The 20,708-nt window shown below is 40.7% G+C and overlaps 1 protein-coding gene across 3 annotated transcripts in view; it reads left to right on the top strand.

The window, feature by feature from the left end:
* The window catches only part of DGKI (diacylglycerol kinase iota), a 397,841-nt gene that overhangs the window by 317,768 nt on the left and 59,365 nt on the right, over positions 1-20,708 (top strand). For all 3 annotated transcript variants that reach the window (XM_032483433.1, XM_032483435.1, XM_032483434.1), the window contains 4 exons: positions 10,070-10,139; positions 12,205-12,245; positions 13,165-13,292; positions 14,522-14,644. In XM_032483433.1, the coding sequence (XP_032339324.1) occupies positions 10,070-10,139; positions 12,205-12,245; positions 13,165-13,292; positions 14,522-14,644 (362 nt within the window). The remainder of the gene's footprint in view (positions 1-10,069; positions 10,140-12,204; positions 12,246-13,164; positions 13,293-14,521; positions 14,645-20,708) is intronic.

The raw sequence follows: 20,708 nt of genomic DNA, 5'->3' as shown, positions 1-20,708 counted from the left end.
CTGATTCTTTTGCATTTTCCTGGTTATGGACAATTCTCATAGAGCAGAAATTTGGGCTGTGGCTTTTCTCCCAGATCACTTGGAAAAGATTATAAAATGAAGTGCTTTCAGTGACAAATACTAGAAAACTCAACTCAGACTAGCTTGGCAGGGAGTCTGTTGGTTCACTTCAGCAAAAAAAAAAAAAAAAGGTTCAGATCCAGGGGGGATTTTATGTACCACCTAGCCACGGTTCATACTCCATTTTTCTGTTGGCCTTTCTGCTCTGTTCCCCTCTTTCGGTCAGTTTCACCTCTGGCCCAAGGCGGCTGCCAGCCGCAGCTGGGGCTGTATTTCTCCTTCACATCCTGAATTCCCTGCTGCTACAACCATCAAGCCAACATTCTGAAATGCAACCTAATTGGCCTGTCCTTGTCTCTTGGACAGGGTCCAGTAGCGCAGCCTGCCTCTCTCTAATGACCCACATCCAGTCCACAGGAGAATACTCACATACCCTTCGCCCCAGCACTCCTTGGGAGTGCAGTTTCTTGCTCACTTTCCCACCCGCACTGTCCGGCACAGGTCTCTCCAGCCACCCTCTTAACCATTAGATTTCCCAGGGGTGATTTAGATACCAGTGCACAGCATCACCCCAACCTGCAAGAGGCACGTGCGAAGTTCTCTGAGCATTCATGTCCCGTGAAAGCCCTTCTCTTTCCGAGACCTCGTCCCCTTGCCAGCTAGGAGGGGTGTGTGGGATCACAGCATGCCAGAGATGCCCTCCAAGTAAACCCTCTCCTGGATCCTTTTATACTTCCACGGCGGGGAAGGACTTAAACTTGTCTAAATTTGTCAATCCTGGTAGCACCTCACTTTAGGTTTTGGTGTCTGTTTTGGTACACCTCAAACTCCGAGTTTAGCATCTCTTTGCAAAAACAGCAAAAGAAAGCAATTAAAAAAAAAAAAAAAAAACAACCCTATGCCTTGTAGCCTCTAGATAGCTTTCTTCCCCTGCCAGCAGATACCCCGCACCCTCAGCCAGAGCAGCCCGGTCATCTTGAGGCTGAGTGACAGGAATGGCCTTGCTGTTCCTATTTGTTTGCATGTCTCTTTCTCAAACAGAGTAACCCAATATTCTAGAGTCCTGTCTTCCGTCTGGCTGCAACAGAAAGGATGAAAATTCACTTAGGGTGTGTTTACAATGAGAGAATAAAGTCTACTTCTGGGACTGCTTTTTACTAACCATCAGAAGGCACATTTCCACTTTATTTTTGAGATAAGGCACAGCATTTCTCGCATCCATTATTTGCATATTTACCTGGAGCCACTATCTAGGTGTCATTTTATTTTTAAAAGTATAGTGCTTTTAAAGACTAGAGCTGCTTTTTACCCTTTAAGGATTGGCACTGGTAAGTAGGAGATTTTAAGAGTCTTTTTTTTTTAAGAGTTTGTTAATTTTTACACATGGACATTTTGAACCTTTGCAATTTTATCAAAACATCTCAGACATTTATTCTAGTTAGTTTTATGAGACTAATACATCTATTTATTATCCTGGCTTATTCAGTGTAGTCACTCTGGCATGAGAGTTTTGATATATGGGCATTGTGCATCATGGTTTCTTTTTACCATGTACATACCACAGGTATCGGGACAGTTGAGACTCTAGAATGTGATAAGGATATTTATTTTATTTATTATTTGTTTATAAAATCATGCAGAAGGATTAATGGTAGTTACCTGTTTCAAAATCTTTCTGTGTTTTTTGTTTATTTGTAGTAAGGTCAAACCCTGGTGTCAAAACTGCTGCATTTTAAATGTCACTTCAAAAGGTTCTGTGCACTGACCATGCAGGATAACCAGTGCAGCGATCAGAGATGAATGTCAGGAGTGTTACTTTGCCCCACACCCCTCCTTGCAGAGTTATAAAAAGCAGGAGCCTTTGGGGTATTAAGAGAAGGCTGGAGTAAAAGCAATCCAGGGAGGCCCGGGATCTACTCACAGAATAGGAAACTTACCTGAGGGAGACTGCGTCTGAGCTAACGTGGCCAGAAAGCAGAGAGGGGTGGCGAGGAACTGTCCTAAGCAGAGCGATGGGGAGCTCGTTAAGGCAAGGACTGAGGGGGTATAAACATTCCCATCTGGCTGGGATCTCAAGCAGATGGGAGGAGGAATGAGTTGGATAGTGAATAAAAAGTTCTTTTTTAGCTACCTTAATTTTGATATGCCTCTTAGATCCAAGAGGTTTTGGTGAGTAGAAAGCTGGATATATGACTTTCAAAGTTCATTGAAAAAATTCAGACCTGAGCATAGAAATTTGAGAGTAATCTAGGGAGAGTTGGCCTAGGGAGAGTCTGCATAAAGAAGAGGGCCCAGTGTCGTATCTGTGTCTGCTGAGCGGCCAGGAAGAGCTCTAGTTGGAGAGAATGATCAGTCAGGAAGAGCCATGGAACCAGACAAGCAGCTGGAAAGCTGGAAATCAAGGAGAAGGTGGTACCAGGAAAGCCAAAATGGAAATATATTTCACAAAAGAAAGCAATGAAATGTGTCAAATGCTGTTGAGAGGCTGAGATGATATATGTTGATTTCTGTATTTTTCCAAGGATATGTATAAGATACATGCGATCCAGGTGCTATTAGTTTTATATAGAAAGTGACACAACCAACTGCCAGGAAACTTAATACTAAATCTTGTTTCCTGATGCAGAAACAGCTATTATATCAGGGTCTCTAGTCTGTCTCGGTGGGAGTTAGGGGGCGATTAGGAGAAAGACCCATAGAAACGGACAACCCCAAAATGCCTTGGATGCTTTCTTAATGAACTTTGTTGTATATGAGATAGAACTAAATATACTTGACAATTAATGTGGTCGAATGAATAAACATCAGTAAGTTTAAAAACTTGAGAAATTCCTGGGGGCTCACTCACTTGCAGTGGGGATTTTAGTTGAATATTTTCTAAGGCGAGAAAAAACTCAGGAGAAAAGCAGCGTTTGGAAAGTTGTACAAGTGCCCAGGACACCTTATCAGTGAGCCATGTGGCAGTTCCTGGCCTTTTAAGCATTTCGTTGCTTGGTTTCTTCCTTTCCCCCAATTCATAATGAATTGCCTACAAAACATTAAGGCTCAGAAATGACACCTTGCATTAACCCAACAAGGCACTGTGGGTTATACGAGACTGTGCTGGGTCCTTACGGCCCGCTGAAAGTTACTGCCTGCACCGTCTCTGAGGCCAGATTACAAAGGCCCCTCCGCCCTCATGGTGTGTCGTGTCACCCGCACCTGACAGGTTAGATGCGTGCAGATTCAGGGTGTTCTTAAGCTTGGCAGATAAACCAGAATTCACAGGGAAACTGGACCCTACTGTTTACTAAAGATGCTTCATGCGGCCACCTCTAGCACGAAATAATTCCTCTACTCACCCCCTGGACTTCATTATATCCCTTCTTAACTCTGAGTCATAAGATTACTAAGGAATAGAGGCAGATTCCACCATGCTAGTAGTTCTCAGCTGGGGGAGACTTTGCCCCTTATAGGGGACATTTGGCAACTTGGACATTTTTGTGTGTCACGACTAGGGGTGGTGGTGCTGCTGGAATCTATTGAGTAGAGGTCAGGGATGCTGCGAAACATCTCATAATGCACAGGACAGTCCCCTACAACAGAGTTAACCCTGAGTCATTCTGATGGCTCTCAGGGCCTGGCCGGGGACCAGGCAGGTGGAAGTCCTAGATGAAGAATGTGGAAGGAGAAAGGAGGAGCAGGAAAAGTAAAGGGAGTAAGGGAACAGAGAGAGAGGTTATCTGTGGATATGGTGGAGAAGCATAAACAGAGAGCCCAGAGCAGTGGAACCAGGAACAATTAGGGGTTTTGCATACACTCAGGGTTTCCCACATTTCTATGGGGTACTGATTGTAGCTGGCACACAGGACTGTGTTTTCAGAATATTATGAGCTAATAATTTGAGATTTTAACAAATACAGGAGGACTCAATAATAGGGGAGAAATGGATCTATTCAGGTGATTCCTACTCTTGAAGAATTAATTTAATTAGAAATAACACTGGAATGGTTAGACTATTTCAAAACAGATGTAACATTTTCAGGAATTTCTTTCATCCTTTAGAGTCTTTACAGATGTCTTTCACTTCCGTAAGAAAACACTCTTGGTCAGATCTGAGTCTCCATCCATTCATTCATCCTCTGATCTTTTTTCCTTTCCTACATCCCTGGTCTTCTTCTGGCAGGCAGGTCCGTGTTGTATTCCACCAGAGCTCTGTCTAGTCCTAGGCAAACAGCCTGTGCCCCCGAGTGTTTGATGTGTCCCCTGCTCCTCATTCTGGCTGCCCTTATCCACCTCTCCTTTCTCTGAAATCTCTTCCTCAGTTTGTTTTCTAGATCTAGAAGAGTCTTTGAATGGACAGATTTAAACAAGTTTAAGGGCGTCCTCCTGGGAATTAATTTATCTTGTCTCAGAGGACAGGGGTTAGCTAGGAAATCAGGAGACTGTTGTTTTTGGGGGGCTAGATCAAAGCTGTCAGAAATGGATCAAGTGGGGAATTAAAGTAAGACTTGCCTGGGACCAGGTCTGTTTGCTGGTGCAGGTGAAGGCATGAGAAGACACAGACACACAGACACACAGACACACACACACACACACACAGAAAGACAGACAGACAGACACACACACACGTTGTTAATGTAAGACTTTTGCACCAGATAAGGGCTCTTGAAAACATTGGAATATCTCTCATTTCATCTTCTACCACACCATCACTGATTCTTCATCTTTCAAAGCTGGATTTGGAAATGGCTATCCTATTTCTGTAAATTCTTCTGCTGCAGGAGTCCTGGGTGGTAAAGTAGTGGGTCTGAAGGGTAAGAGTTTTGAAAGACAAAAAAAAAAAAAACAAAAAAAAACAAAAAAAACCACAGCAGCAAGGCCACTATGTGGCATTATACTTGGGCAGAGACGCATAGACTCTGTTTCTAATCCGTGAGGGTCTGTTCACTGAAGATGAAAGGATAGTGGTATACAACCTGGTGATGGAAAGAGGAAAAAAAAAAGAATGAATAGATGGATTGAGTGCAGGAGGTATCAGGGAAGGCAGATGGGAAATTTGGTACTTAAGAGAGAAGTTTAAAAGTAAAGTGATTATTGACTGGACATTATTACATGAAGCAGAGATTCCCAATTCATAGGCACTTCTGTTTTGCTTCTGCTTACATCTTCCTGAAATTTTATGAAAGAAAAAATTTCATTCACAGTGAAGGTGTAGTTAAACGCTAGGTGAATATTGCCTAATTGGATAACCTACTGGCATGTATAACAGGGCTGCTATGCAGGCATTAAATTATGTGCATTAGCTGTAAGTAATTGAATGTAAATTAAGGGCAAAGTTGGCGTATGTTTGCCAGATAATGGTTCAAATAATTTCCTTATCAGTTACATATAATTCATGCAAATTGACTTTCAAAATATATACATGAGAAATACCAGGTTTGCTTTTGTGCATGCTCTATTTTTAGCATAAGAAACAGATTTTCCATTAGCATATATCCAAAGAGAAAATTCACATATCAGGGATTTTTGAAATGAGTAGTATTTAGTAATATTATTCATTTAAAGAGCATGCAGTTTTAGAAGATAGACAGGAACATGGTCATGTCCAAGGTTATACGATTCTGCCTACACCATAGAGCAGGGACGGTTGCATTCATATAAATCATAGCATTTCCAGGAAGAAAAAAAACATCACAAAATGAGCGAGTCAAATATCTTATCTCTTTGATGAATCAGTGATTTGATTATGCAGTTTGAGAGGACCGAGGACACAGGAAGCCCTAAACTAGAACTGAAAGCTGTTGACATGATGGTTAGAGGCACAGCTCAGAGAATTATGTGGCTGTCTCTACATCTATGTGGATGTAGATGTTTTTGCACAGTCACACTTCTTAAGTGTCTGCAGTCAGGGATTACTGAAAGGTGCGTATTTTTGAGTTTGTTTTTCGGCTGCATCAGAAACTGTCTTGGTACACTGATTTTAATGTGCAGCATTCACAAAATAAACATACGTCTCACCGTTTGACTGTCATTTGTGTAGTGACAAGGTTGTTGGCATCTCCATCATAGTGGGTCCAGGAAGCTGTGGATCCATGGCCCCATGAAATCCTGGGGGCCGATACTTGATCTCCTGCCAAGGGCTGTTTTGTTTCCATATTTCCCCTTTTCCTGCTCAAGTCTGATTCACAGTCTGCACTGCATTGTTGGTCATACTCCTGCTGTCCCTGAGACCAGGATTCCTTGATGCCAGGGCCACCTGTGTGCCAGACCCTCTGTGATGACACAAGTCACCTGATGTGACACCCACAATGTATTAGCATGGAAAGTTTTAAGACAAAAATCACAGCAAGTTCAGTACAGTATTACCTCTATGCTAACGTCATCACCACGCACATGTAATCTGATTCTTTTTTGAGTAGGAGAAGCAGAGGTATAGGCAGGCGTGCTGCAGGAGCTCCCCGAGCTCTGAGTAGGAAGAGCCTCATCACCTCTGTGGTCACCGTAAGCTGAGACCATCAGAGCGTGAAGAAGTTTACAGACCCTGGCTTTGAGTTTCTGTCCTTTTTTTTTTTTTTGACAATCTGCTTCTCTTGATTTCTGCTCCACTTTTAATCCATCCCACTGTACATTTGTCTTTGCTGTTAAGTCCTCAAGGTCTTTCTCTTGACTTTCATTAGCTACTTGTGTCCTAAAGTCGGCCAGGCTTTATAATCCTGGCTTATCTGAGTTTTCCAGCTGTACACAGTTCTAGACTTCTGCTTGGCCCTTAACTCCCCACCAAAGTATACCTTTCTGGTGTGTACCCTTTTGTACCTTTCTCCTCACTGATAACAGAGCTACACACACAGATATACATGCATACACCTACGGGGTTTTGTGGGGTTTTAAAGATAAAAATGGATACATTCCTATGTACTCACTATACGTATTATACTACAATTTATTTTTAACAGTAGTATACCATGGCCATTATGTCTTGCTAATAAATGAAGCTCTAATTCAGTCTTTTAAAACTGCTGCTCTATTCCATGCTATAGGTTTAACTTTATCTCTGTGGATAGACATTTAGGTTATATACAGTTTCTGCCTTTAAAAAAAAGAAACAATGTTACAATAAGCACCATCATGCAGATTTGAAATAAAGTTGTAACAGAAATAAGCCACCTATTAATATTGGCCATACTTGTATGCGGTTTAGAACTGCAGTCACATGGCACATACAGCAGAGTTATGGAAACTATAATGAGAATGATCTTTACATGAATCTCCGTTCCTTGTCTCTGGATTGTGGTTCTCTGATGTTCCCACTGACAAACATATTTCTATGGGATTGTTAAGCAGATGGGTACACGGGAGTGGCAAGTAGGCAGCAGTGTGCCTGGGAAACATGGGAGAGGAAGAACTCTGAGTTACCAGGCAGTGAACAGCCTCTTAAGAAATACTGAAGATTAGTTTAACAGTTAGCAAAAGCTAAAACTATGGGAAAATCCTTCAACACCAGAGTCAAAGGAAGGTCTTCATAGCCAGTAAGGTCATTCTTAATTTTGCTTTCCTCATGTTTTTGCTTGAGTTGAGGCAGGAACCTTCTCTCAAACTTGACCTATACAATCCCCATCCATCCTTCAAAACCTTCAATATTATCTAATTCCTCTAGAAGGCATAAAACCTGGGATACAAGGTTCTGTAGTAATAGAGACCTGTAACTGAATTATACCACTGAATAGCTGGATACTTCTGTGAGTTTACTTAAATTCTCAAAGCTGCAGTTCTTCATTTGGGGCTTGATTTTAGGTGCTGGAAAGAAGGTTGAGGAAGAACAGAGAGGTAGGTGGCAGGAGAACAGCCACCAGCTCAGGGAGCTTCAGGTGCTTCATACTCTAATTGCCAGGACCTTTGAAATAGTAATTCCTGTTTTTTATTGTCAAGGCATTTTAGTGATTAGAATCATCTGATTTTGTTGAGTCCTCTCTGACCTAAGCTTTTGATTATTTAAATTAGTAGCTGTTTAATTTTGGTGGGATCTCAGATCGCTTTGATAATCTACAGAAAGCAGTGAGAAAGGCACATAGACATCGACATACTAAACTTACATAAAATTTCAGGGAGTTCAAGGATTGTTAAACATACCTTGAAGTATTTTAAAGAGCTCCATGGCTTTAAAAACTATGTTTTCACAGAGCAAACGTAACATACTCCGTAAACAAAACCCCTGTAAGGAAGTTGAGTTACATCAAGTGCTTTGTGGGTCAAGGTGCAAAGTGAATAACTGAACAGAAAATAAGCAAAATAAATCAGGCATCTGCATAAAACTCTCCAGATACACAGACACTTGCACATATAAAAAGGTAAACAATTATATCAATATTACATAAGCTAGTTATGTGGGTGAGATAATGTATCAGTCTGCATTTTATTAAACTAAATAACACCCAGCATTCTTGAATTTGAATATTCTAGCAATGACGTTATCAATCTTTAGGATTTTCAAGTGTTAAATCAAGCATTTCTGTATTTCAGAGTCATTTTTTACCTGAGGAAATTCTGATATTTTTTCATGGTGGTCTCTGTAGCACATTTGACATCAAACTTAAGAAAGTATCCTTGGTGTTTAAGTCCCTTTAGTCTTAGAGAAGACAGTCACATTTCTGTTTGACATCTTTATTTGTCTTCCACAGTTGCCACCAGATGTTTCAAATCACTTTCAAATTTCTTGATTTATAATTACAGTTCTCACCAAACTGAGACATGTTGGTAGCTTTACATATTTTATAAAACTACCTTAAGAGTCTTTAGTCCCTTTAAAATAAGATACCACGTGTCCAAATATAATTCTCAAAATGTTAAACATAGTTCTCAAAAAATAGGTACATGTCAAGATTTCATTTGACTCAAAGCCAGTTCAAAACAGAGGAATATGCATTTACCTCTGTATCCATAGCTGTATCAAGTCTGTGTCTCTAAATATAAACTGTGGTACCAGTTCTGAGTGAGATCAGTTTTTCTTCTATCAGTTATTTAATTTGCAGAATCCATTCATATTAAAAAAAATCTATATCCCTAAGATTTCTAATAATGGACCTCCTTTTCCTTTTGTCCCTGTAACTTCAGGCTGATGGGTCTAAAACTTCAGCATATATCAGCCTCACCTAAAAGACTGCTGAGTGTCACCCCCAGGGTTTCTGTAGATCTGGGGCGACACCTGGAAATTTGTGTTTCTGACTTCCCAGCTCATACTGCTGGTCCAGGTTCATACTTTGAGAACCACTGATTTAAGCAAAAGCTCTGCCTGAGGATCACGTGGGGCAGATTAAACCCCTAAAGAAGCCAGTGCAACCTCTGACTGGCTCTCTTGTTACCTCTTCTGTGTTACTCTCACTTCCTTCTCCTGTCTCCCTCTGTACCCACAAGACCCTGCACACTCAGCCTTACTCCAGGCATGCTCCTTATATCTGCACATCTCAAATCTCGAATAAGGGTCAAACTAAACTCCCCGTGTCCTCCCCGCAGAGACCTAGCCTCCCTCTTCTTCTGTCCCATTTCTGTCAGTGATCTCAGTTTCACTCTGAGCCAGGGCTAGAATATACCACATCATGTGTTGTAAACTAGAATGTGCTTTTTATTTTTTTTTAAATTATTATTGCCAGAGATACTTGGAGTCGGGGACATGCTGGTACCTATGTAGAGAACTGACATGTAAACGACAGCCAGCTGCCAGCAGTTCTCCAGATTCATAAAGGGAAAGAGATTTCCCCAAAGGAGTCAGTGTTCCCAAGTTGCAGAATTTATGAATGTTTAACGGGAAAATTGAAAACCTCCTGGAAATTGTATGTGAGAGTTGTTATGTGAAATAATTCATTGCAAAGCAGAGCCCATGTGTGTGTTTTAAGTGAAAAGTATGAGTTGGTCTCTCATCAGCACTTTGTGTAGGAAACGATGCTCACCTTTAGAGCCAGGGTGGAGTGTGGAGTGAGGGACGCCCCTCAGGTCGTTCAAATGGAGCCACGAGGATGTGTTTATCTCTTTCCAGGACCATGAAACCTCCCTCCCCAGGGCACTCTCAGCCCAGAGACTCTCCCCACGGTGGTGCTTTCTAGACGGTGAGTGTTTCTGTATTTCCTTGAGAGGTGAGGGTCGGGGAAGCCGCCGGGCAAGGCACTGATGGATAGAGTGGACTCCAGTTTTCCAAGATTATTCAGAAACTCTCCTTGTGGCACCATGTAATTGGTATTTGCATCTCAAATGACGTGGACTTGATGTTACAACACAGTTTGCTGAAGTTACTTCCCTCAAAGCTAGTTGGTTAACTTTGGCCAAACTTCTCAGCCTCAAGTTGCTTAAGATAACATCCCCCTTACAGTGCCCCTTTTCCTAAAACATGGCTAGTGCCTGTCTTCAGTTCAGGCCAGTAGATGGATTCCATCAACATGGGGTAGGTACCATGTTAGATGTTTGCATTTTATGGAACTTTCACGTTATTTTCAGTAAAACCTCATTTCAGTATGAGGTATAAATTTTTGTGAAAGGGTCAGCATTTTCAGTTGCATTCAAATCTGCTCTGCTGAGCATGAGATTTTGAATGCATAATAGGCCAGTTGTTTTCTGATTGGTTAATGACCCAGTTTCCATCACTCCCTCCCTAGATGCTGCCTAATCCCACTTTTTTCTCCAGTTACCCATTTTACAGTACGTTCCTGCTTATGTCGTCCCAGTGTATCTCTCTTGTCCATGTGGACAAATTGGCTTTCACTCTAGACCTTTCTTTTGTTTACCTGTGTGTGCATCTGAAAGGATATAAATGTGGAAAAGAGAATGACAGGATGTGTGAGGGTATGAACGTTTTATGAAGATGAGCACTCGTATCTATATAAAATCTAACCCACATAAATCATGACATAGGTTTTCATTACGGGCTTGTCAGCTGCCTCTGAAAATAATTGATACTGCTTTTCCTCCAGTTGCTTTATTCCCTAGTGATGAGAAACATAATCAATTTTTTTTCTGAATCCACAGAGGAATAACTTACATTTAACAAAATTAGGAAAAATGTGTATGAATTGTTATCTACATACAGTCTTAAATAAAATTACAAGTATGGTTAATGGTCTTAACCTAGACATTAGTTTTACTCTAGAAATAGTTTCATTGAAAACATTTAAAAGGTGATTGCTGTCATGGTTAAAGGAACAAAGTACTGTAAGTCCTTCTCAGGCAGATTTTATTCCCTTGTTGCTTTCGGAGGGCAGGAGCCATGACTGTCTTGTTTCTTAGCTCATTTCCCTTGGAGAGAAGCTACTTGTTAAATATTTATGATTTTTGAGTGATTATTTGTGTTTTGAGTTTTTCCCTCTAGTATTATGTACTTTGTAGAAAATCAATTTATAATATTTGGACTCTGTTAGATTTAAATGAGGAAGAACCTAATTCTTTTGAATATTAAGAATAATCAGATTAATTTCCAGAAACCCAAAGTCTGTCATTAAGATTTGTTTTTCTCAAACTACAGATGCAGCCCCATCCCTTATAGGAGTGCTTCAATAAATTTTGTTGTTGCTGTTTTAGCTGTCTTCAGACAGGACTTTAGGGACTCAATTTTAAAGTGAAATGATTCCTTTAATACCAGGTGTGGTCCCTGGCTCTGCATCTTCAAGCTGTTTTCCAAAATGAGCATCACTTCCTCGGGAAGTCAGGCTACCTCCAGTTTTTTTCTAGCTTTATTGACTTGATAAATACCTACTGAGTCCCAGCTCTTTTTAAGGTTCTATGCTAATACCTGGAGGTTAGAATAATAAATGAAACACAGACCTTTAAAGAGGCAGACGTGTTAGTCTCAGTTTTCCGTGAAGGTAGTTGCCGTAAGAAGTGTACACAAAAGGCAAGTGTGCATACAGGAGGGAGCAGCAGCTTCTGTGTGGGGCAGGGAGGTGGGGCTGAGGGAGGGTCGCACAGAAGAGGTGAGTTAGGGAGGCGTATGTAATGGGGACGGGCTTTCTTAGCAGTGGGATGGCAGGGGCAGAGGCATGAAGTCCTGAGTTTTTCTAAATAGATTTCAGGAGTGGCCAGTAGTCCAGCAGGTTTTTGACTGTCATAGTAGAAGAGAAGGTTGTAAATCGGGTGCCAGATCACAGGACTCTCTTAATGCCATATGCATTTTTTTTTCCCTAGCAACTTCTGCTGATCGCTTTTATCGAATAGACAGATCTCAGGTAAGTTTTCTTGAGGCTATTTATAAAAGTGAAAAATTCCCAAGTAAATATACTTGATTGGTAACTAATCTTACACATTTTTTTAAACTAAAACACCAAAACACATTAAATTCTGGAATGGTACTCATAGTCTCAGCTAGGAACTTTTTGGTTGTCTTCACATGTTTTGTGATTTGTGGACCCAAGGTAATAAGGCTTAACCTTGAAAATGAAGACAGAAAATAAGTAGGCGTGTAGATATTGTCATCAGCCTGCACTCCAGATTTTCATCACATGGCTACTTTTCGTGCTTCTTAGCCAAATTTTATGCATTATAAAGTTTATTTCTGGTTAGCAAATTTGACACCTTTGAGTTTGTGTGTGTATAGATAGATAGATAGATAGACAGACAGACAGACAGACAGACAGACAGAACTAACTCCCCACTTCCAGAATGAGAAAAAAGATGCTTCTGCTCAATGCTAACAAGTGCTCCCACTGTCCATGTTCTCCTGAAAAACCAAGTACAGAATGGAAGCCAGGGATAAAACCAGTTGTCAGTCATGCCACTCAGCTCTGACCAGATCCTGGGGGTGGAAGTCTAGGTCATCGCACACACACACACTGGCCCAAGGTGCATTCTTTGATAGTTTTTGGGCAGAAGAAGAGGCAGGAGCATCTCTGGTTACACCTATCAGGATCCTGGTCAGAGAGTCCCAAACCAAGAGGGACTCAACTCTCCGCCTCATCAGCCTCTTGCTGCGTGTTGCTTCAGGGAGGGATGTCCACTGGTCAGGCCTCTTGAAAATATACTGTGGTCATTTTGTGTCACAAAATTTCATTATTCCTCAAGACCAAGCAGGCTTTGTTTTGTTATTTCTTCAGATAATGCATTTGAACATTCCATTAATCATCTGACAGACTTCTTTTTCTTCCTCAGGAACATTTGCACTTTGTGATGGAGATTTCACAAGATGAGGTTTTTATTCTGGACCCAGATATGGTGTTATCCCAGCAGGCGGGGACGCCTCCAGGAATGCCTGATCTGGTGGTGGAGCAAGCCTCAGGGTGAGTGGGCTTCTTCCCTGGTACTGTGGTGGTGGGGCTGGCCGCAGCCGTCATCCATGTCTGGGTTGGCCTTGCACTTGACATTTCTAATGCAATCAAACTATTTTGAAATAGGGTTTCCTGTGTCTCCTTAGAAGACAGTACAGCTGGTTCATTATAAGTCTGTCTGAGGAAGGGCTGGCTGGAATGACTCTTTCCCACCCAGATCCATATCATGTGTGAGCCTCCTCTACCTGCCACACCCACACCTCCTGCCAAACTAGAAACCACTAGTACTTGCGTTTGTGCATGTGCATCTGTAATGCCTGTATTAAAAGTAAAAATTGACCCTGGTGGTTTGACGATTATTTTTCTTTCCCTCCTTCACTTCCTCCTCCTTTTTTTTTTTTTTTTTTTGCTATATTTAGGCAGCCTGAGACAAGTAGATTATACAACAATAACTATGAAATATCAGAAAATTATTATGAGCCACATAGTGTGCTAAAGGCCTTTCTTATATCCCTGTTACTTCATAGTGACTTAATCATCTTAAGTCTCTGGCCTTATTTCCTCATCTGTAAAAATGGAGGGGATAATACCTACTCGGAATTGTTTGAAAATTAAATGAATTAATATATGGAAAATTAGGGTAGTCTGTGGCACTTGGTAGACACTCATTCCATATTATGTTATTGAAATCATCATCATCATTTCAAAGTGACTGCAGATTTGGTGCTGTTACTATCTGTCCATAGATAACAAAATTGAGTTTTTGTAACTTAGCCAATATTACACAGAAAATAAAAGGGAAAAATTGAGATTTATTCCCAGGTTTTCTGATGCTAGAGTCCATGCCTGTTTTAACCACCATGTTGAACCATCGAAATAGCAGTATTTCTAAATTATTTCAAAAATTCAAAAAGATTTATTTAGAGAGCTGTGTGTGTGTGTGTGTGTGTGTGTGTGTAGTCTAATGAACTTCAGTGGTTTCCTCATAGATGGAGGTGATACAGTTAAAACGAGGATTTCCCTGGAAAACACACACACGTGCACTTAGGTGGCATTTGCAAGTTGCACCCATACTTACGCAGCACTAACAGACGTGTTCACGTGCAGTAGCCCTCATCCTTGTTCAGCCCCGTTCACTTATTTGACCGTTGCTGCTACTTCTGAGTCACCCTGAGAAAGAGCAGCCTAAACCTGGGGCTGACTTTGGATGCTTGACTGTCAGGTGCTCTTCTTCCTCGCAGAATGACAGACTGGTGGAATCCCGCCCTCCGGAAACGCATGCTCAGTGACAGCGGGCTGGGAATGATAACTCCGCACTATGAAGACTCGGATCTGACAGATTTCAGCCACTCCCGAGGGCTACAGTAAGAGTTCTCTCTCTCTCTCCTTCTCCTGGGCGCCACCGTGATCGCTGGGCGAGGGTTCTGTGGGGTGTTCACCAATGGGAAGACGTCTCTGTTGAGTGATGCTCAAGCCATCTCCTGACTGTGGTTTGGCATTTTGTCCACCTTGCTCACTGAACCCACCCCCAAGCTCTTGACGGAGCCTCACTTTCCGTTTCTCTTGCTCCTGAGCCTCAGCGAGTCCTTGGATGTGGATATGTAATTACTCTGAACCTCACTTGTGTTTGCTTTACTGGAATCCAGTGTTGACCAGATGCCCGTGTTTGCCACGTCATGGGGACATGCGTGGGAGTGACTGTGAATGGTTTGGAAGTGACGTTGAGCATTTTATTTGTGTGAACATTTGGACTTGCTGCTATAGGTCTGTTTCATTCGTCTCCAGTTCTGAGCCTCTGGATGTGATAAGTGTGACTGCCAGGTGGTTTTGCTGGCAAACCTGCAGAGCCGTGGGTGCCGGGTTTTAGTCTCTCTGGGTAGACGATGCTGCATTTGTTCATCGGTCAGAAGAGCGGGTGTGCTTTCTTCCGAGGGCTGATCGTGGCTGGAAAGTAGGATGAATGTTGAATTTTGCAGCAGGATTGGTACACTCGTGTCCAGCGAATCCTCTGTCCTGCTACCCTCCCTGCGGGAGCAGGAGGTGCACCCTGTGGTCACAGACACAATCATTTGCACCCGTGGTTTGACTTGAGGCCGGTCACCCTATCTCAGAGGCTGTGCAAGTTCACTGTAACTCATGAGATCAGGCTGGTTTCCAGTCCTATTCAAGGTCCTAATCAAATAGGGATGGTGGCCTTGTAGCTATGTGGTCTTACAATTTTTACTAAATAACAAAATTACTAAGAGTCTTAGAAGCCCAGGGTTAACTGAAGAGGCAAGACAATGCATTGTTTCTAAAGGAAGACCAGAAGAAATTTCGGTATGACAAAGGGGAGAAAAATGAGAAATCTGAAGCTAATTATTTCTCTGGTAAAAGTTCTACTCAAGACACCCCAAGGGCAAAAGGTGACTTCGTTTTAATTGCTTCTCTGTATTACCTCTTACTTTGTGGTGTGAGGACTGGAAAGGAAAAAGTGAATTACTATGGATTTTCCTTTTTAATTAAACCTTGTTGTTAGTTTCTGATGGCATTTTGATTGCTTACAATTCAGGGTGTTTTTTCATTTCTCTTGTATACGGAATTGAGACTTGTGAACCAGGCTGAGTCAGTCACCTGCTGATGGCTGAAAAAGTGGTCATCTAGCTTCTGTAGGTTTATTTGAAAATTAGGGTTTTAATTAGCTGTAGAAATAGAAATTCAGCCTAGGCAAACCTGATGAGCGCTTCAGTGTTCTTACATCCAGGCTATTTCCAAAAAGTGGGGTGTGAACTCAATCTGGTTTCCTATACCCTGATTTTTCTCTATATAGTATATTAATGTATATATCATGATATATGAGATTGTTTCTAAGATAGTAAATATTCTTTCCAAGGATCAAAAATAAATGTACCGCATTATATAATAGCCAAGTTCTTACAACGCTTTATCAAAAATCAACTCTTATTTTTTATTTAGGTTTTATTATCCTTTCAAGGATTTGTCTTAATTTTTTGATCTTCAATTGGCAGCTACTAGTTTTCCTGGTTATTTATACTACCTTAGCTCTTAAATGTCTCAGAGCAGCTGACTCCCTTTTAAAAAATTTTCAGCCAAGTCACTTAGAAAATAAAGTAACATTCAAACATTCAGCTTTGAGTCTTTCTAGCTGAATCTCCAGACACTGTGCAACAGAGACAAGCTGTCCCCACTGGGCTCAGTTTAAATCCCTGACTCACAGAATATGTGAGCCAAATACAATGGTGGTTTTAAGTCACTTAAAAAAGTAAATACTTTACCTTACTCAGTTTGTCTTGTTAATTCTGAAAATTTTGTGTGTGTTCATTAATTCCTTAGGAAGAACAGCTCCTTATTTACTTCAGAGATCATCTCTGATACAAACAGCTATAACTGCAGTTATAAAATAATGCAATGATGTAATAAATGTATATTTCATATAAATATGTAACGTATAATAAGGTCGGTAACAGCTCATATTGATACTTGCTACATGCTTTATACTGTAGTTAAATTATCTTTAATTCTCTCAACAACTTTTAAATCTCACCGTTGCTTAACAGGTGAGTAAACTGAAGCTCATAGAGTTTAAAGTATTCATCTGAGGTTACCCAGGATAACAAGTGTGGGGATTGTGGTTTGAATCCTAACTCTGTGCTTTTCCGTGGTGCCGCAGTGTCTTCCCATAGGGCCAGTGCAAAGGCCCCAGAAAGATTTAATTTGGTATCTACTTTTTAAAGCATTTATAAAGTGAAAAATTCTACACTAGAGGGAGACTATGCATATTAAATATATACTGCTGAAAATTTACTCACAAGGAAATGTGGTTGAGAATTAATTTTAAAGCATTTGTTTTTGTTCTTTAAAAAAGATTGAAACAAAAAATAAACATAGGCTTTTATTTAAACATTATTAAATATATGTTAAATATGCCCCAACTTAAATAAGCATAAACATTATAGGAAAAACACTAAGATGCCAAGCAGCCTGAAATACCATGTTGCTGTTTGCATTAGGTCTTTCTGTCCGTGCCAGCATACTCAGTAGTACAACAATACTTACTGCTTTATGGGATTTTTGCTTTATATTATCTTTTTACTTTTTATCACCTGTACTGTACAATGCATACACTTTTAGAACTTGCCACTTCATGCAGCATATTTTTAAAGTTCATTCATATTGATATATTTATGGATTTTAAGTCATTTTGTTTGGTATAGAATATTTTCATTCTACAAATATGCCATAACTTATTCCTCCATTTTGATACTGAGTTCTAATATTTTATTATTTAAAAACACAGTGAAAATCCTGCTGTGCGTCTCCATCCGTGTCGCAGAGTCTGTATGCAGCTTTAGCTCTGCTCAGTGCTGCACAGTGTACTGTCCCATTAGGAACACTTAAGAATCAGTATGTGAAAGGGCCTGAAGCATTGCTGTCATGTTCTAGGTATTTCTAGGCATCAGCTGCTTTCAGCTTTAAAACCCAGTCAACTTGGAGATAGGAAAAGTTCAATTTTAACATCCTGTTTACACTGTTAAATTAACGTATTCTAAAAAAGGGGGGGAGGTGGATTTGAAATTCTTAGAACTGAGAATACTATTTATCAGAATTTGCAGGAAACTGCTGAAGTGGTATTCACAGAATGATTTATGACTCTAAATATTTATCAAGAGAGAAATGATTGTATACATATAAAGCATTCCATTTGATAAACTGGAAAAAGAATCCTAAAGTGGAGAACAAAGAAAAAAGAGGGAAGAGAAATAATACAGACAAAATTAATGATTAACCAAGAATAAAAATTTTGAAAATTGGTTCTTTAAAAAGGTAAATGAGAGACAAAATTCTGAGATGATTAATTAAAAAAAATATGGGAGGTAGAAAAGAATGTAACTACAACGCCTTCCCAGCTCATGCTCCCTCCATGGCACCCAGTCAGCATCTGTCAAGAGACCCGTCCCCCTCTGAGCTCCACCTGACCCAGCACCCGCCCCCACCTGCCCTGGGCGGTTGGGGCTCCTCATGGTTTTCTTAGTTTCACCTTAAGCTTCTGAGAGCCACCAACCTCCCTCCGAGAGCAGACAGAATGAACAAACAGAATGAATTAGACTTCTATTATTACTGGAAATGGTTACATTTATATTAAAATTCCATTTAGGTACATTACAATTTATGGAGAAGGATGTATACAGTCTTCCCTTGGTATCTACGGGGACTTGGTTCCAGGACTGAAATCCGTAGATGCTCAAGTCCTATAGTCAGCCCTCTGTATCTGCAGCTGTGCATCCACAGATTCAACCATGCATCATAAACGTAGTACACGATCCACGATTGGTGGACTCTGCAGATTTGGAACTCACAGCTATGGAGGGCCAACTGTGTGTATATACATAACACGCTGTATATATAGTGTGTTTGTGTGTATGTATGTAATAGCTTTATTACCCTCTTATCTTCAGCTATTTCCTTTACCCAGTTTTCTTTTGGGGGGGTGGACTTAAGGTGATAGCCTGACTCTAACACATGTAGATGTTCCGTGTGTGTGTGTGTGTGTGTGTGTGTGTGTGTGTGTGTGTGTGTGTGTGTGTGTGTGTGTATTGTCTACTTATGCACCGGTCCCCTCGGGGAGAGTACAATTCCAAAGAAGGATATACAACACATACAGGGTTTTCAAATCCTGTTCACAGGATTTGAACACAGTAGAAAACAATCTTTAAGAACTGATTTTGAAATAAATTGGTGAGAGGTGGCTGACTCACATTGTTACTGCTAGGACTATAATGAATTTGTCTTTAAGTTGAAAAAAAATGTTCAGTGTCTAAGAAAGTACTAGTGAAATAACATGTTTCTGGAGTTGTAAGTTGTTCTCATCACTACTTGTACCATCACAATTCATAACAAGACTGTATTTCATTTTGGCAGAAGATTCATAAGGAAGTCATTAACTAAAAATTTAGCAGACAGAATCTGAGCCCTGAGGAAAACTTTTCCTGACTTAAGGATCTAGAAGATAAAAATAAATAGGCACTGAGTGAAAACTCTGGTTTATTCTTTCCAAGTTATCTTTGAGGAAAGGACAGACTTAGCGCTGAGTCAGGTGGGTTAAGGGGAAACGGGTAAACGGACTGGGAAGGATTCTTTAGTCTCTGAATATGAATAATCTTCTCTAGTTCTTATATTTTGGGGGGTTTATGCAAAACTCCTAAAATTGACTGCAGATGATGCACTTTTTCTTAGTATCTCCAAGTCCTGAGCCCTGAAGAGTGAAGGTGAATGTCACAAAGGTCAAAATAAAAGTTCTTGCCATGGAACTAAGACGCTGGGGAGACAGCGCGGGGAGCCATCCAAAGGCAGACATTCAGTGCAGACATCTGTGCTCTGCGGTCTGTCACCTGCTTAGCTAAAGCAGGGCTGATGGCTTTTACTGATGGGTAGAGCATTTCTGCCTCTAACAAGAGACAAGTGTTACCAAAGTTGAACTGTAATGTATCTGGTCTGATTTATGATTTCAATGGAATTCTAAGAAATGGGTTGTGCCATTCAGATAGTCATTCATTTATTGAGATAATGTATATTGCGCATCGTCTAGGTAGGAGCAATATGTATATCTGGGCATTGGTGACATACAACTAAATGAGAAAGTATTGTCTTTGAAGAACTCCTGTTTAAAAGGTGAACATCACATAAACCAGTGATAAGTGTGACAATGGATAATATGCATAAAGTGGTTTGGAAATGAGGAAAAAGAATTTGCTGCTTCCAGTTTTCACATGAAAATGATGAGTATTTAAAAATTTAATGAAAACGCAAGCCTCAAAGGAAAAAAAAAGGGGCTTTTAAAGGGCTCTGTGCTTATTTTCTTCAGCTTTGGTCCATGGACAGATAAGTGTCTGCTTTTCATCATTATGTAACCAGAAATGCCTCTCAAATAACTGAGTGTATTCTGTGGCAGTCTGACGTCACTCCACCCGATGTGTGCTTAAGGAAGCTGGTACAGCTGGCAGATTCTTTAGGGATATCCCAAACCCCTCATAATACTGTAAACTGAACTGTGGACCTTTTCAGTGTGGCCTGCAATTCTGAACCACCCTACCAAGAAGATATCCCTGAAACCTCCCCTCTTCCAAAAACTCAGAAGTTCTGGGCTGAACATAGGAGTAATAGCTTCATGCCTCTCTTGTATTCAGCTGTTTGCTTACCCAGTTTCTTCCTGGAACATTAGGTGATGGTCTGACTCTAATAAAAAGGAAAATTGTGCTTATTGTCAAAGCTCTAGGTTTGCAACAGGCAGACAGACTCCTGGGCAGTGATTTTGGTTGTGGAAATATCCTTCGAGCATCACAATCAGATAAGAGGGAGAAAATTAATCTTCTTAGTGGGCTCCAGGTTTTGCTGGACTGTATCTTAGAGATGAAATCAGTGCTGTCAGGA

Source organism: Camelus ferus, chromosome 7, assembly GCF_009834535.1.
Source record: "Camelus ferus isolate YT-003-E chromosome 7, BCGSAC_Cfer_1.0, whole genome shotgun sequence".
Lineage (NCBI taxonomy): Eukaryota > Metazoa > Chordata > Mammalia > Artiodactyla > Camelidae > Camelus > Camelus ferus.
Note: the sequence above shows the minus strand (reverse complement) of the source record. Positions and strands in the feature narration are given on the sequence as shown.